The sequence below is a fragment of the Cricetulus griseus genome, chromosome 2 (genome assembly GCF_003668045.3).
Source record: "Cricetulus griseus strain 17A/GY chromosome 2, alternate assembly CriGri-PICRH-1.0, whole genome shotgun sequence".
NCBI lineage: Eukaryota > Metazoa > Chordata > Mammalia > Rodentia > Cricetidae > Cricetulus > Cricetulus griseus.
The window spans coordinates 11,167,010-11,182,009 of NC_048595.1; the positions used below are offsets into that span (position 1 = coordinate 11,167,010).

General features: G+C 51.4%; 1 protein-coding gene and 1 long non-coding RNA gene across 6 annotated transcripts in view; one reads left to right on the top strand and one right to left on the bottom strand.

Moving 5' to 3' along the window:
• Tmem51 (transmembrane protein 51) overlaps positions 1-15,000 on the top strand; it is a 53,511-nt gene that overhangs the window by 37,424 nt on the left and 1,087 nt on the right. For 3 of the 5 annotated variants that reach the window (XM_027399960.2, XM_027399959.2, XM_027399961.2), the window contains exons 2-3: positions 9,819-10,368; positions 14,990-15,000. The exon at positions 14,990-15,000 is cut by the window's right edge and continues 1,087 nt beyond it. In XM_027399960.2, the coding sequence (XP_027255761.1) occupies positions 10,028-10,368; positions 14,990-15,000 (352 nt within the window). In that variant the 5' untranslated portion in view covers positions 9,819-10,027. Of the gene's footprint in view, positions 1-169; positions 309-9,818; positions 10,369-14,989 lie in introns of those variants that run through there. The other 2 variants (XM_027399958.2, XM_035439430.1) reach the window with 2 other exon arrangements.
• Positions 9,940-13,210, bottom strand: LOC118238277. Its single transcript, XR_004768129.1, has 2 exons — positions 11,904-13,210; positions 9,940-10,912 (listed from the first exon to the last, which is right to left on the bottom strand). It is a non-coding gene; the product is annotated as an uncharacterized LOC118238277 (long non-coding RNA).

Below are 15,000 nucleotides of genomic sequence, written 5' to 3' on the forward strand. Positions count from 1 at the left end.
TGTGCTCTGTCATTCATTACCTCTGCCGTGCTCTACCACCAACCAGGAGGAAAGAGGAAGCGTATCTTTTTCATTGAAGAGTGTTTTATGAATGCCATCCTGTCCCAGCTCCCAGCTGCTTGGATCTCATTGGCCAGAACTCAGTCATATGAAGCACCCCCTCCCCAGGAGGCTGAGTAATGCCGGCTGTCTTCTGGGAGGCCCTGGGGCGCTGTGTCAGTTTTCTTACCTTGGAGGAAGCACTGTCACTGACCACATGAGAACGAACCCCAGCAGCAGGCAACGTCACCATCTCTCCTCCAACTCAGGTAGGAAAGGGGACAAAATTAGCCAGCTTCCCTGCTTCACAGGCCTCCTGGGGCTGAGGAGGGGCAGGCAGCCAGCTAGGCCCCTGCCCCACTCTGAAGTTGTTTTCCAGCTGAGGAGTTCTACCAGGCACCTGGGGAAGTGAGGCCACCTTGCTGTTCCATGAGGTATTCAGTCTAGCTGGAGAGAAGACAAAACAAGTGGCCACAGGGGTCTGGAGCATGGGCCGGCCACAGGCTGGGAAGGCTACTGGTCCTGCCTACCCCGGGCTCTGTGTCCTGGTGTTAACTGTGTAAAACAGTCACTCACAGCTGAAGACTTCATTCTGTGTAAAGTGGGGGGTGGGGGGATGTAGAAGGTCCCCTTCCAGGGCTGCCAGAAATGGCTGGAGGTGGGAAAGGCATTGGCCTTGGAGGTTGTCAGCCAATGGGAGTGAGGTGCTGAGTCGAGGGAAGCAAGCCCCTGCAGGGGTGGTTGGTTCTAGCTGACTGAGTGTCTGCATGCCTGTGTTGAAGTCCTCCAGGACCTCAGAATGGAGCTGTGTTTGGGGACAGGGCCTTAGAAGTGGTAACTGAGCTGATGTAGTCATGAGTATCCCTCTTCCTTCAATGTAACTGGTGTCCTTATACAAAGAGGAGAGGCCAAGCCTGGCGTGGTGGCACATGCCTGTCATCCCAGCACTTGGGATGTGGAGGCAGGAAGATCAGGTTTTCATGGTCATATTCAGCTACCTAATGAGTTTGAGGCTAGCCTGGGCTCCTTGAGACCCTGTCACAAACAAAACAAAACAGGAGCGGAGGACATAGACACACACAGAGGGACGGCCAAGGAAAGTGGCCTGAGAGAAAGCACCCTGGCTTTGGGGAAGTCCCCCGTGTGTACCTGGCCATGGTGACCAAGCAAGCTAGTCTCAGCCATGACTCTCCCAGCTCCTACTGGCTCTCTCCTCAGGATGCTACCAGGTTTATAATTAAACAACCCAGCACTGGTTACTTAAACCACAGCCTGAAAAGACCAGCGCTGTGGGGACAGAGTGACTCACACTGGAAACGACTCAAGGAGAAAGGAATTTTACCTCCTGACCTGGCAGGGTTTCTGGGAAGGAGCTGTGGTGGATATTGGAGAGTCCTTCAATAGATGGGGTATAGCTTCAAATCTGCTGTGCCATTCACTGTGTGACCTTGAGCAGGTGTCTGAACTTCAAGTTTTCTTTGAAATTATCCTTGAAAATTCATCACGGAGGTTTGGAAATTTTGAATATAATCATGCATGACTTGTAACTCAAAGTGTGATTATATTAGAGAAATAACGAGTTGTTGATAAAAGTAAATGGACACTGAATAAAACAGATGGCATGAATAAAACAAAATAGTCAAATGATAATGGTTAGGTCATAAATAAGAAGGAACACCTGTGAAGCACCCATACGGTGCCTGGTGCTGGATAAGGCCATCAGACATCCTCAGGGGGCCATTCACCAAGTGGCCTGTGCTGGGAGGAGTAGCTGGGGTCCACTCACTGCTCCAGGGGAAAAGGCAGGCATGAGGCTCAAAAGGAGAGAGTGTGGAAGACTCTCACGGGCCCCACCCAGCACAAGAGTGTTTTTGGAAGGTTTTCAACCTGCCTCTACCACGGAACTGAAAAAAAATGCCGAAGTCCAGATATTGAACGACAAATAACCCAGTGTGTCCTCGTGTTTAGAAATAGCCAAGGACCATGAAGAGCTGGCTCTTCTCATGGACAACCTCAGCCAGCTAGGACCCCTTCTCTCATTTGACTTAGGGTCAAACTCCCTCACGTGCTGGGATCTTTGTTTTGTTTGTTCTCAAGTAGCCCAGGTTAGCCTTGAGCTTGCTACTCAGCTAATAAAGGACCGTAAACTCCTGGTCCTCTTGCTCCATCTCCCCAGGTACACCTAGGTACACGAATGAGTTACCATGCCTGCTTTATATCGTCTGGGGTTTGAATCCAGGGCACCCTGCGTGCTAGGCAAGCCATGCCCTCCACTCATCCACCCACCCACACACTCACACCAGACTTGTGTCCAGGCATCTGGAAGTGCGGCTCTGAGCCTGAGAAATCAGAGTGACTATGCATGAGGTGCCAGAGTGTGCCTCTCCCTCAAGCCTTTGTCCCACATGGGAGTCAGGACACAGGCTCTCCTGGGACATGGCAGAGCCTAGGTTAAAGTGCTAACTCAGAGTGAGAGCCACATGCTGGGGCCTGATGCACAGGCTCCAGGAGTGGCTGCCAGAGGTCACCAAGAGGTCACGTATCTGGAGAAAGGCACTGTGTGGTCACATCGATTACTGTGGAAGGGTGGCAGGTATAGGAACACTGCCCTTATCCACGTTCTGTGGCTGCTGGAAGAACGCCCCCCCCCCCAGCCCCAAAGGTGCCGGCTGAGCACATATTCTCTTTTAGTTCCCAGAGTTCAGAAGTCCAAGTCAGTGTCGACTCTTGACGTCAACCTGTAGGGCAGGATGCTTTCTCAGGCTCAGGGTAGAACCAGTTTTGATTGGACTTTTTGTTTTTTTGTTTTGTTTTGTTTTTGAGGGTTTTTTGTTTGTTTGTTTCTTGCTCTAGGAGTTCCCTGTACCCCTCAGTGTTCCTGCCCATATGACACCATCCACATGCCACTTCTTCCTCTGACCTCTTCACCTCTGTCATATAAGGACATATGTAATTTGCTTGGTCAGACCCACCTGTCCAGAGAAATCGGCCCATCTCAGATCCTTGGCTCTCTGATGACTGAAAAATGCTTTGGCCACATAAGGTCCTAGTCTGGGGATCCCAGGGAATCCTCGGAATGTGGCTCAGTTGGTAGAGTGCTTGCCTAGCACACATGAAGCTCTAGGTTCAATTCCCAGTACCATACAAACTGGGCACAGGTGGTGCACACCTGAAACCCTAGCACCCCAAAGGTAAGACAGGAAGATCGGGAGTTCAAGATCATCCTTGGCTACATAGCAAGTTCAAGGCTGGTTTGGGCTACATAAGAAAAACTTTGTCTTTAAACAAAAGAAAAAAATCCCATAACTATCTTGGGGCTAGCATGTGTCTGGGCTACCAGGTGCCACCTCCTAAACGCTAACGGACACAGTAGTGAGCAGTGTAAGCCACCAGCTGAGCTGCACCCAGATCCTGTCTACCCGTTCCGTTCTGCCACGGCCTCCATCATGCCTGGCCCATCCTGGGCCTCTGTAAGGTAGACAGATTTTATTAGACTCCCTTCTGTCATGTTCTCCTCCTCTGAGTGCTGTGATCTGAGGGATGCAGTTGCTGTGGGAAGCTGCCCTAAACCCATGACAGATGCTCTCAGCAGGGAGTCCCTGGGGTCAGGAAAACACAAAGGACAGTTAAACAGTGTGTATGGCCTCTCTGCCAGCCCCCATCCTCCTTCTCAGATCTGTCCAATGCCTCAGAAGGTTCCAGTCCTGCTCTTGGGAACACCTCCGCTCCCCCCGCCCCCGTTACCCAGAAGATGGCTGAGGCCTTGGAGGCAGACCTCTGCATTGCCTGTTCTATGTTTCTCCCTCTGAGAGGAAGCCCAGGCCTTTGCCCCTAGGAGTGAGGAAGGCCCGAGAGAGGCCTGTGGGCAGGGTTGTTCGATGGGGAAGCCCAGGACAAGCGTCTCAGCCTCTGTGTATGTGTGCCCGCTTCCACCAATGAGCAGAGTTGGGACAGCGCCTCCTTTAGGCTCATGATTGTGTAACAGACTGAGTTTCCCAGAGCATGAGGTGTTGGCACAGCCAGGGCAGAAGCTCAAAGCCACCTTTGCCAGTGCAGGCCAGTTATGGCTCATTTCAGAGAGGTCGGCAGACTCAATCAAAGTTGGTTCCAAGAGTCAGGGTCATTTGGAGTGAACAGTGCAGAGGCCTAGCTGCGACTGACTCTGTGTCCATGGGCTCGGTCCCCATTGAGGAAGACAGGCCGCCAGTGTAATGGTTCCCAGGGAATACAGAATGCTCCTGGGACTCATGGGCTGGGTCCCTGGTGCCAGGCTTGTCCGTAGGGCCATACGTCAGCCACTTGCTAAACAGAAAAGCTTGAGACAAACTCCCAAGGGAGACATGGGTTCCTTAGCCCGCCCCCTCTGGACAGCACCCCAGGGGCTGCAGGGCAGACTTGATGTCTTCACCTTATCAGACACTTAAGTGAATTAGTGAGGGACCTGGAGATGTCGGCTCATGAAGTCCATCCACCAGGACCTTGCGCCAGGAGCCTGGGAGGGAAGCTGCCTCTCTTCCCGGCAAGGCTAGGTGCATTCTGGGAGATGCCCGCTCTTCCGTTCTGTGGAATCACTCAGGTTGTCCCTCCCCTGGACTGCCCCGTCTCCTAGCCCAGACCCCCAGAGACAGCTCACGGTGCCGCAGGGCTGTTCCTTCTTCTTCCTGCTCATCTCTCATCCCTTTTAGAGATGCTTCCTAGGGTGAAAATCACACGTTGTTGAAGTATATACTTCACCACACCCCCAACTCTGTACTGGCTGTGTGACTTCAGAAAAGTTACTTTGCCTCTCTGAACCTGGGCTTCTTTCTTTATAAAACCAAACTAACAGGTTTTGAATGGTTGCTGGGGTTTGGGTATTTCTTGGGTGTATCCCTTGAAGGTTCTGTGTTAGAAGCTGGTTGCCCAATGTGGCAGCCTCGAGGCCATTGGATCCAAAGAGATGCCTAGGATCAATAAGCAAGTCACTGGGAAAGGACTCATGTAGTTCTCCTATAGCCCAGTTAGTTAGGGGAGGGGGAGGTCAGGGTTTCACAGCATAGCCCAGGCTGGCCTGCAACTTACAGTGATCCTCAAACCTCAGCTTCCCAAGCACTTGGGAGCCAGGCAAGCCTCTTGCTGTCACTCACACACGAGCTTTCCCCCTATTAGGAAATCGTTGGTCTTTCTGATGGACTGTGAGCAGATGTCACATGCCTGTGTAACCCCCTAAGCCCCAATACATGGAACGGGCCCAGAATGATGTAAATCAAACTCTTTAAAGTCAGAGCAACATTCGCCTGTGGCTCTCCATGCTTTTGTGATGACAGATGGCAGAACCTGTCTGCCTAGCCCAGGGAGTGGCCCTGGGGACTCAGCCTTGGCTCAGGACACAGAGGGTGGCTTCAGAGTCAGCCAGATTTAATCATGAGTCTTAACCAAACTACTTACTAACTGTGTGACCCAGGACAGAGAGAGTCTGGGATGGCAGGGCTCATCACACCTTCAGTGGCCAGAAATACTGGATGGGTGTCCATGGGTGCCTGACTCGCACTGAGCCAGAAAGCCATGGGTGTCCCTAGGACTTCCAGTCTTTTCCTCGCAGACTTCTCAGAGGCTTGCTCGTGCCTGCCCGGCTGCCCTCTGGCACAGCAGCTCTCATTCCCCCTCTCTCCCCTGTGTCTCCTTCACTCATTTTCCCTGGTGTCTAATCACAAAGATCTCCTGTGCTATTGAAGCAGGCACCTCATACCCTTGGCTCTTTGTCCTTGGGAGAGGTGGCCCAAAATCCCCTGGCAGGCAGGAGGACCCCAACGGCAGCAGTGGCTTGGTGACAAAAGCTACTGTGGGCTGAACTTGGCAGGTCCCGCTGGAACTCCTCAGTGGTGTCAATGTAGATCACTTTCCCAAGTGTGGCAGGCAGTGGTAGTGCGGGGCAGTGGCCAGGAGCCTCTCTGAGGGACAGCAGGCCACTCTGGTCTGGCAAGCACTCCTCCCAGTAAAGCTGATGGCAGCGCCTGAGAATAGAACTCACCTCTGTGCTTCTAAACTGCAGAGCGGCCAAGCAAGGCTCAGGAAACCAACCTGGACTCTCTGCCCCGCTGCAACAAGAACTCTGCTTTCAGAGTGTTTGCTGGTGTTTTGAATTCACAGTGCTAGGGACGGGATAGAGGGAGGCAGGGCCTGACCACTGAGCCAGCCCCCAGTTCTTTCTGTCTGGTTTCTCTGTGTGTCATCAAGTTGGAATTCATGGAAACTCAGTCTGGCTGAGTATGAGCAGCCATGGCCTCAGCCAGGCTGAGGGAGCACTCTGGTATTGGAGCAGAGATGTCCTCCTCCAGCTGCCGGAGGCTGGTCTCTCCTGGTGAGGACCAGAGAGCTGGGCAGGAGCTGCAACCTCAGCTCCTCTAGGGAATGTGGTAAGTTCACCTCCCAGGCCCCAGTGGCAATCACCTCCATCCTATCATTTGCATAAGAGAACAAGATGTGGGTATCCTGTGACTCCTGAGTCAGACCTTAGGAATCCTTGCCTGTCGGTGTCTACCTGGACCTGGAGGCCCCCTCATTGATGGAGATATATGGGCTCAACATTTAAACCTGCTAAGTGTTCATTTTACCGATCTACACGTATTTAAGGGCCTGGTAACATTCTTGGCACAGTGTGCTGGCAGCAAGGCATTATAGCAAGGCAGACCAAAGCCACCTTCTCGAAGTTGAGACTCGGATGCAGGAGACCAGGGAGCCAAGTAGAGCCAAAATGAGACTGTCACAGACTGAGATGGCGGCATCCATCCATGGGGAGGAATGCTACCTGGGAACTGAGCAGAGGCTGTGATTCAGGCTGTCACTTCAGAATGGCCTTTGACTTTCCTCTTGGGTGTGACCTTTAGTGGTTTTGCTATGGTGCTCATCCATCCCTCATGCAGTGACATGGGTGTGTTTCCATTTTCTTCTCTGGAGTCATGGTTAGAGCATGGAAGGACTGGGGATTGATGTGGATTGTCAATTCTGTAAGCCCAGTGTAGTTCTACAGAGTTTTGACTCTGTGTGCCTGCGTGCGTGTGTGTGTGTGTGTGTGTGTGTGTGTGTGTGTGTGTGTGTGTGTGTGTATGCGCGCACTCGCATTGTATGTGCACACACGTGCAGTTGTACATCTCTCTGTATGTGGTGTGAAGGCCAGAGGACAGCAGGTGTCCCACTCTATCACTGTCCACCTTATTCTTTTGGCAAAGTGTCTCCTTGACACTGAACCTGAGCTAGGCTTGCAGTCAACAAGTCCCAGTGATCCTGCTGTCTCCACCCTCCAGGTCCTAGAGCTACAGGCAAGCAAGTTCTGGGGATTTGAACTCAGGCCATGATGCTTGTACTGCAAACACTTTACTGACTGAGCCATCTCCCAAGCCCCCATTGTCTTCATGTGGTACCCCTTTTTATATAGGTGGGAGCCCATCTCAAGCTCCCAACCCCAAAACAGACGTGTCATCTTGGCTACCTCACAAAATCAAAATGCCCATGACTTCCTTAGAATGTTCTTTCTCTAGTTTTCACAGATGGATCCACAACTGAAGCTTTAGCGTGACAGCTGTACATGGGTCTCCCCAGAGTCTCCCCAGTAACCCCAGGAACCCCCTTCCCTCTGCTAACAATTCATTTTAAAAGCCTATGCAAAGCATCATCCCTGTGTCACTAGGCTGCCTCAGATGTGAACAGTGATGGGCAGGTTCGGCTCTGGGGTCTAGAGAGCAGCCGGTCAGAGCCAAACGCCGCTCTCTGGCCCCACCCCAGGTCGCTGCTTGTTAAGGACATGCTGAAGGCTATGTGGCCCGAATCGTCTAAGCATAAAATTAGCTTCTGTTTCTATTCTGCAAGGGAAAGCAAAGGGCTAAATATACCCCAGGGCATGAGTGGTCAACAAGCCAGATTGAAGACAAACAGCAGGCTGGTGGGAACCTGATTTCCCTAGGGGCCCATGGGTTGGAGACCATGAGTTCTGAAGGCTGCTGCCATTGGACTTACAGTCCTGTTAGGTTGTGGCCCAGACGGTTGGGTGCTTGCCCAGCATGTGTGAGGCCTTCCAGTCCCAGCACCACACACACATGTTATACCAGCACTTGGGAGGAGGAGGAGACAGGAGGATCAGAAGTTCAAGGTCATCCCCGGCCATATAATAAATAGGAGACCAGAGTGGGCTGTGTGAGATCTTGTCTCAGAAAACAAACAAGCCTCCTGCATGTATGACAGGCTGTTCCTTCTGCAGCTGTCTGTGCTCTGTTCACCATGAACACACACACACACACACACACACACACACACACACACACACACACACACCTGATCATGCCTCTGCACATATGCATGTGTGTGTGTGCATGTATGTACACAGCCATGCACACATACCTACGCCCATGCACATAACTGTGAATTCTGTATGTGGTCCTGTCACACCAATGAAACCTCCCTTTTTGAAGCTTCCAGAAGCCCCAGCCTGAGCTAGGACCCCTGCTGCCCAGCTCCCCAGGGGCCCATTTCCTCCACTTGTTGTCATTCCCTGTCTCTGCTTCTGGAGTGTCCTCATCTTCCTTCTCCCAGGCACCTGCAGCGTCTCCCATACAACTCTCAGGTAGCCAGATGCACCAGAAATATTTACTGGGTGGAAGGCGCAGACTTCAAGCTGAGAGAGGATGTTGTCCCAGATATTTTTAGAGCGATCTTTAACAAAGTGGAGAGTTTCAGATGAAGGTGAAAGTTTAACAAGAAAACATCTCCGTGGCATCGCGCTTCCAGCTCCCTGATGAGCTGTGCTCTTAGAACGGTCGGAAAGAATGCAGAGTTGAAAACAGGACCTGTCCATCTAAGTGCCGCCGACTGGGTGATCCTGCTCGGCTACACCACCCACCTCCCGGACTGAAGGGGGGGCAGACTGGAGCCTGGCCCTGGCCTCCTCCATGATCTCCAAATCTACCCTAAACTACAGCTCGGATGCCTTGCTTCCAGGCTCCCTCGGCCACCGAGGGTTCTGGACTCCCAGCTCCCGTGAGCTGGGTCTCTGAGCTGCTTCACTGGAAGAGGGATCTGCTTGTTTGGCTGTTTGGTTTGATTTGGGGTTCTCTGAATGCAGAAGAGAAGGAACGTACAGACTTCTACCTCCTTTCTGGGCAATCCTACACTCTCCATCCATTTCACCGGACATGAACACACTCATTTGAGACTCTACTGTGTGGAGGGCTGAAAGACAATGAAGAGGCCAATTGGAGGGACAGGCCCCCCCCAGTAGCTAGTGGGCATATACAAACACCAGGACCTGGTACCTGCAGAGGTGCTAGGAGGGTCTGCTGACCAAGGTCATAAGGCCAGTGGCTAAGGAAGCCATGCATATCATTCTAAGAAGACATCTTTTGTCCTCTAAGACAATAGGGAGCCAGTGAGGGCAGTATGCTGACCCCAAAGGGCTGACTATATGGACTCATCATTAACTTCTGTTGACTGATGAGGGTGACTGTGATGTGACTGACCATGGCCCAGTGATGCCATCTCTCTCTGCCCCCCTCAGCTCCTAGGAGAGCTGAGGTCAAACCATACTTCATTAAACCTCACAGCATGCTTTGGCTGCTCTGAGCACTGACCTTGCTGGCTTCCTGCAGGGACAGATCTGGTTTTCCGTTTTAGCATAGGGGTGGTGGCTGGAACATCTGGAATGTATTAGAGGTAAGGCCAGGGTGGAGCGCAACCCTGCCTGGTACCTCCTTCACACAGAACCTCCCCAAATCAGAGGTGATAACCTCCCATTCTCTGTCTCCTCTCAGACCTCTCATCAGCCCGGTCCACCCCAGATGCCTGGCATTTGAAGACAGCCATCGCTTGAGCGTCTGCTGCTGCTGATTTTTTACTGTGGCTTAGGAGAGTTTCTTCGGTGCGAGGAAGGAGTGTCTGTTGCTACTACTGTTTTGTTTTTTGTTTTTTTTTTTAATTTATTTTTCTCTCTTTGAGCTGGGTCTTGCCCCTTTCTGCGGCCATGATGGCCCAGTCCAAGGCCAACGGCTCACACTACGCACTGACGGCCATCGGCCTGGGGATGCTGGTCCTCGGGGTGATCATGGCCATGTGGAACCTAGTCCCTGGTTTCAGCGCTGCAGAGAAGCCAACAGCTCAGGGCAACAAGACAGAGGGAGGTGGTGGCATCCTCAAGAGCAAGACTTTCTCAGTGGCGTATGTGCTGGTCGGCGCTGGCGTGATGCTGCTGCTGCTGTCCATCTGTCTGAGCATCCGGGACAAGAGGAAGCTTCGGCAGAATGAGGAACTGGCCCGCATCCAACAGCAGGCTGGAGCTGTGCCTCCCACGCAGGAGGAAGACAGGTGAGACACGCCCGACTGCTCCCCCCAGCCCCGGGCAGGGACACACGCACACAGACTCACTGAGAAAGAACTTTGTTCTACAAGTCTGTATTTCCCCTCTCTTCCAGGAAGGTGCCTCCTACCATCTTACAAATACCTTTGTGCTTACTAGATGCAGGCTTCCCAAATCCTGTGGCTTAGGTGGATTATAAGGTGTCCCACAGAAACTGGTGGGGTCAGTGAGGACCAGGGCTCTAGGTTGCTTGTTTCTCTCTCTGCCCCAGGCGCTTTACGTGATTTGAAAAGGACAAGGCACAATGTCTCACGTGACCCACAATATCACGAGTGTATTTAAGAGATAGATGATAGATGGGGCAATATGTGATGAAAGTTGGCATCTCTCCGAAGATCCGTTTCTGTGGCTGTGATTAAAAGCACTCTGAGGAAAGCAGCTTACGGGAAGAAAGGACTTACTTAGTTCACAATTCCAGGTCACTGTCCATCATTTAGGGGGTGCCAAGGAGGCAGGAGCTTGAAGCAGCTGCAGTGGGTCGCATCACCCCCACTGTCAATAACGGAGAGCAATGAGTCAATGCATGCGGATTTGAATGCAGCTCCATCCTTCCTTTTCATCCAGTGTTGGCCCCCGTCCATGAAGGGCTACCACCCACATTCAGGGTGTATCTGCCCACCTCCATCGACATAACCAAGTTAGCACAAGTGTGTTGCTGGAGATTCTTGTCCCGCCAGGTCCCACTGCCCTTCCCAGCCCCAAATAAGCACACAGATGCTGGATTAATTATAAAACTGTTGGCCGATGGCTAGGGCTTCTTATTGGCTAGCTCTGCCTTAATTATTAACCCATAACTGCTCATCTATGTATTTCTACATGGCCTTGTCTTACCGGAGAACGCCTCCTCCTCCTAACCTCCCGGTCTTTTTGGCGTCCTTTTTGCTGCACCTCTCTGCCTACCTTTCCCAGAATTCTCCTTGTCTCCTAGTCCCTCCTATCTTCCTGCCTCTATGGCCAAACAGTATGTTATTCATCAACCAGTAAAAGAAACATATACAGAAGGACATCCCCCATCACATGTGTGCAGCACAGCACCTGTACCAGGTATTCCTGTCCTTGCTCTGACCAAATACACAGAGCCAGCTTAAGGAAGGAAGGGAGGGTTTATTCTGCCTCTCGGTTTGAGGCTAGAGTCTATCATGGGGGGGGGGGGGGCTGCAGGAGCCTGGGGTGGCTGGCTGGCTATATTACGTGGGAACTCAGGAAGCAGGGAGAGATGAAGGCTGCTTGGTGTTCAGTTCACTTTCTTCTTTCCCCCATTTCGTCCACGCCCAGACCATAAATGGTGTTGCACACATTTAACTTAGGGTGGATCTTCCCTACTCAGTTAAGCCTCTTTGGAAACACCCTGGGCCTCATCCTGCATGTCTTTGGACTTGACCTGACCTGGGGCCACAGGGAATGAAGAAACAACAAATACAAGTAAAGCTGGGACCAGGTGGGTGGTACACTCAAGTGGCGAGGCACCAGCCAGGAAGCTCACCACATTAGGAATTCTCTGCAGGGGAGCAGCCTTAGACTGAAGTCATCTGGGGTGGGGGCTGCAGTCAGTACTTTCTGCTCCTGCTGGTCAACCCTAGAACAGGAAGAAGGCCTTGCCGTTCCCATGAGTCTGGAATATTAGCGTCCTTGACAGGGCCGTGCTCATGTCAACAAAATGCATTGACCCGGGGCTTCACCCACTCCCTACAACCCTCACAGATATCCCAATGGTGTGTCTCCCAGGTGCACCCAAATCTCAATATGAAAATGAAGATGAACCCCTCCCTCCATTGCAAAGGAGCCCTTTTGATGAACACACTAGTCAGAAAATAGACTATAAAAGTTATAAAAGAAAAAAGGTTATAAACAATGATTTCATGGGTGTTCAACCTCATTAATCTGGGATACATACAAAAAGACACTTTGTACTCCAAGCACCCTCTCTCACCTACGTTAGCCATGACAGGCAGCCTCTGGCATCATAGAATTGCAAGGACAGTGTGCTATGGACATGACCGGGCCAGAGAAATGGCTCAGTGGGTAAAGGAGCCTGCTGCCAAGCCTGCCAACCTAAATTTGATCCTTGGAATCCACATGAAAACTGCCTCTGACCTTCATATGTGTGCCATGACACAAGCATATGGGTATTCATGCACAAATAGAAGACAGAGAGGCAGATAGATGAAAAAAAATGAAATAGGAGAACATAGAAACAACCTAATGGTCCATCAGTCAAGTGGCCGGTCTCAGGACACACCCGTCCCTGCAGTTCTCGCAGAATAGCGGTGTCCTTCAATGTGGCACAATTCCCTCAACACTGAGAGTGAAACATCACAGTGCCCGAAGCCTTTGGGAAGGCCTTAGCACATCACACACTGTGGGTGTGGCCAGAGAGGGCCAGGTCAGTCAGGTGGCCACATTGTTTAGTCACATGATTGCTTCTGGGTGGAAAGATTAGGTTTTTGTTTTGTTATAGAGAATGCAGATGGGAGGATTTGCAATGTGTCTGTTTTCTTCCCTTGGATTGTCTGCATAGCAGGAGGGAGGCTGCCTTGTCAGAAATACTGGCCTCATTTCCTTCCTTCCTTCCTTCCTTCCTTCCTTCCTTCCTTCCTTCTTTTCCTTCTTTTCCCCTTGGCTTTTTGAGACACTATGTATCCCTGACTAGCCTGGGCTTTCTTTGTAAAAGAGGAGATATAGTAGGTAATTACCAATACGGAGTCAGGTAGAAATATAAGGGTATTTAATAGGGAAAAGCCTTACTTACAGAGCGGACCAGCCAGCCGGTGGTAGTCTGTACAGCAAGAAGCAAAGAGAAACCGAAACCGAAAACGCAGTCCCCCTACTCACTCTGACCACGCCCTCACAAGCCCTCAGGTACTCCTGTAGCCAGCCCCTAAGAAGGCGTGGCTACAGCTTCCCCTACAAGGAGAGCCTCAAACTCACCGAGATCCAGCTGCCTCTTCCTCCCCAGTACTGGAATGAAACCATACCATGCCTCATTTTCTGGCCTTGAAGATATACATGCAGGCTAGGGGGTGCACCATGGTGGTAGAACACTTGCCTAGCATGGGTGAGGCCTAGGGCCCAGTTCCCACTACAGAAAAAAGAAATACACACACACACACACACACACACACACACACACACACACACACACATATATACATACCATGTCACTAGGTGATATCGCCTATGAGGCCAGCACCCATGTGCTGTTCCCTATGGAGCCAAGTGTGATAGCGTAAAGGATGCCTGACATATCTGTAATTAAGAGAAGGAAGCTGGGGCTATGGCTCGGTTGGTAGAGTACTTGGCTAACATTCTGAAGCTCTGGGTTCAAACCCCAGTATCACATAAACTGGTGGTCCACACCTGTAGTCCCAGCACTTTGGAGGCAGAGGCAAGTTCAGAAGTTCAAGGTCATCCTCTACTACACGGGGAGTTCAAAGCTAACGTGGGCCACTTGAGACCTTATCTCCAATCCAAAAGAGAGGGAGAGAGGTCCAGGATAAGGAATCAGGTCATGGATTTACAGAGGTCAGAAAGTCCGCTCATCCTGTCTGCACGCTGGAAGCCAGGGAGGCTTCCCAGAGACTCCATTCAGACTTAACCCAAGAGTCTGAGATCCAAGGGAATGCATGGGGACCATCCCTGGTCCAGGGCATGAGAGAATGTGAGCTGTCCCAGTTCCACAGTGAGTCAGGAAAGAGAATCAGTTACCCACATATCAGTTACCCATAATTCCCCACCCCTGCCACGTGCACAGGTGAGTTCCTTGGAAGAATAATGTGAGAGATGTCAATGCTACGTATGGCCCAGCTGTCCCTTCTCTACTTGGGGACACCCATCTCAGTTAAGAACCACAGTGTAAGCACTGAACCTTTGGCTAAAGGACCCAGCTGGGCATTGGCATAAATATTCTGCCCAGTAAGTTATGAAACAGGAAAGGCGTATGGCCAGGTTTGCACCCAAACAACACCAAGAGTCGTGTCCACTTATCCCCTAAATCTAGGACCAGGTCCCTTGATCTTCATGTTAGTTACCTGACAAAAGCAACTTCAGGAAGGAACGGTTTGTTTGGACTCAGAGTTGAGGGCACAGTCTGTCGTGAGGCGGCTGGTCACATGGCATCCACGGTCAGGAAGCAGAGAGAGATGGGCGCTGGTGCCCAGCTCAGCTTCTCCTTGTTATTCAATTCAGGACCTCAGCCCATGGAATAGTGCCGCCTACATTTAGGATGGGTCTTCCCACCTCAGCTAACCCACTCTGGAAATCCCTTAGGGGCAGGCGTCTCTCTTAGCTGCTTCTAGATCCTGCCTAGTTGACAATCCCATTAACCATCACAACCTTGATGTATTCGTTCCCCCATCTGTAAAATGGGCATAGTAAAAGCCCTTATAGTGCAGTTAGAAGTGAGAACTTGGTTCCTCCAAGCTAAAATATTTACTGATTGCTTCTAGAGCCCGCATATGGTTTGCAGAGTTAGTATGTGCAGACCTGGTCCTCAAGAGCAGCCCCGAGTCCACTTTTCGTGGCCTTTCAGTGACTTGAGTGTGTGCTGACTCTCTGTTTGTCATCCTGCAGCCAGGAGGAGG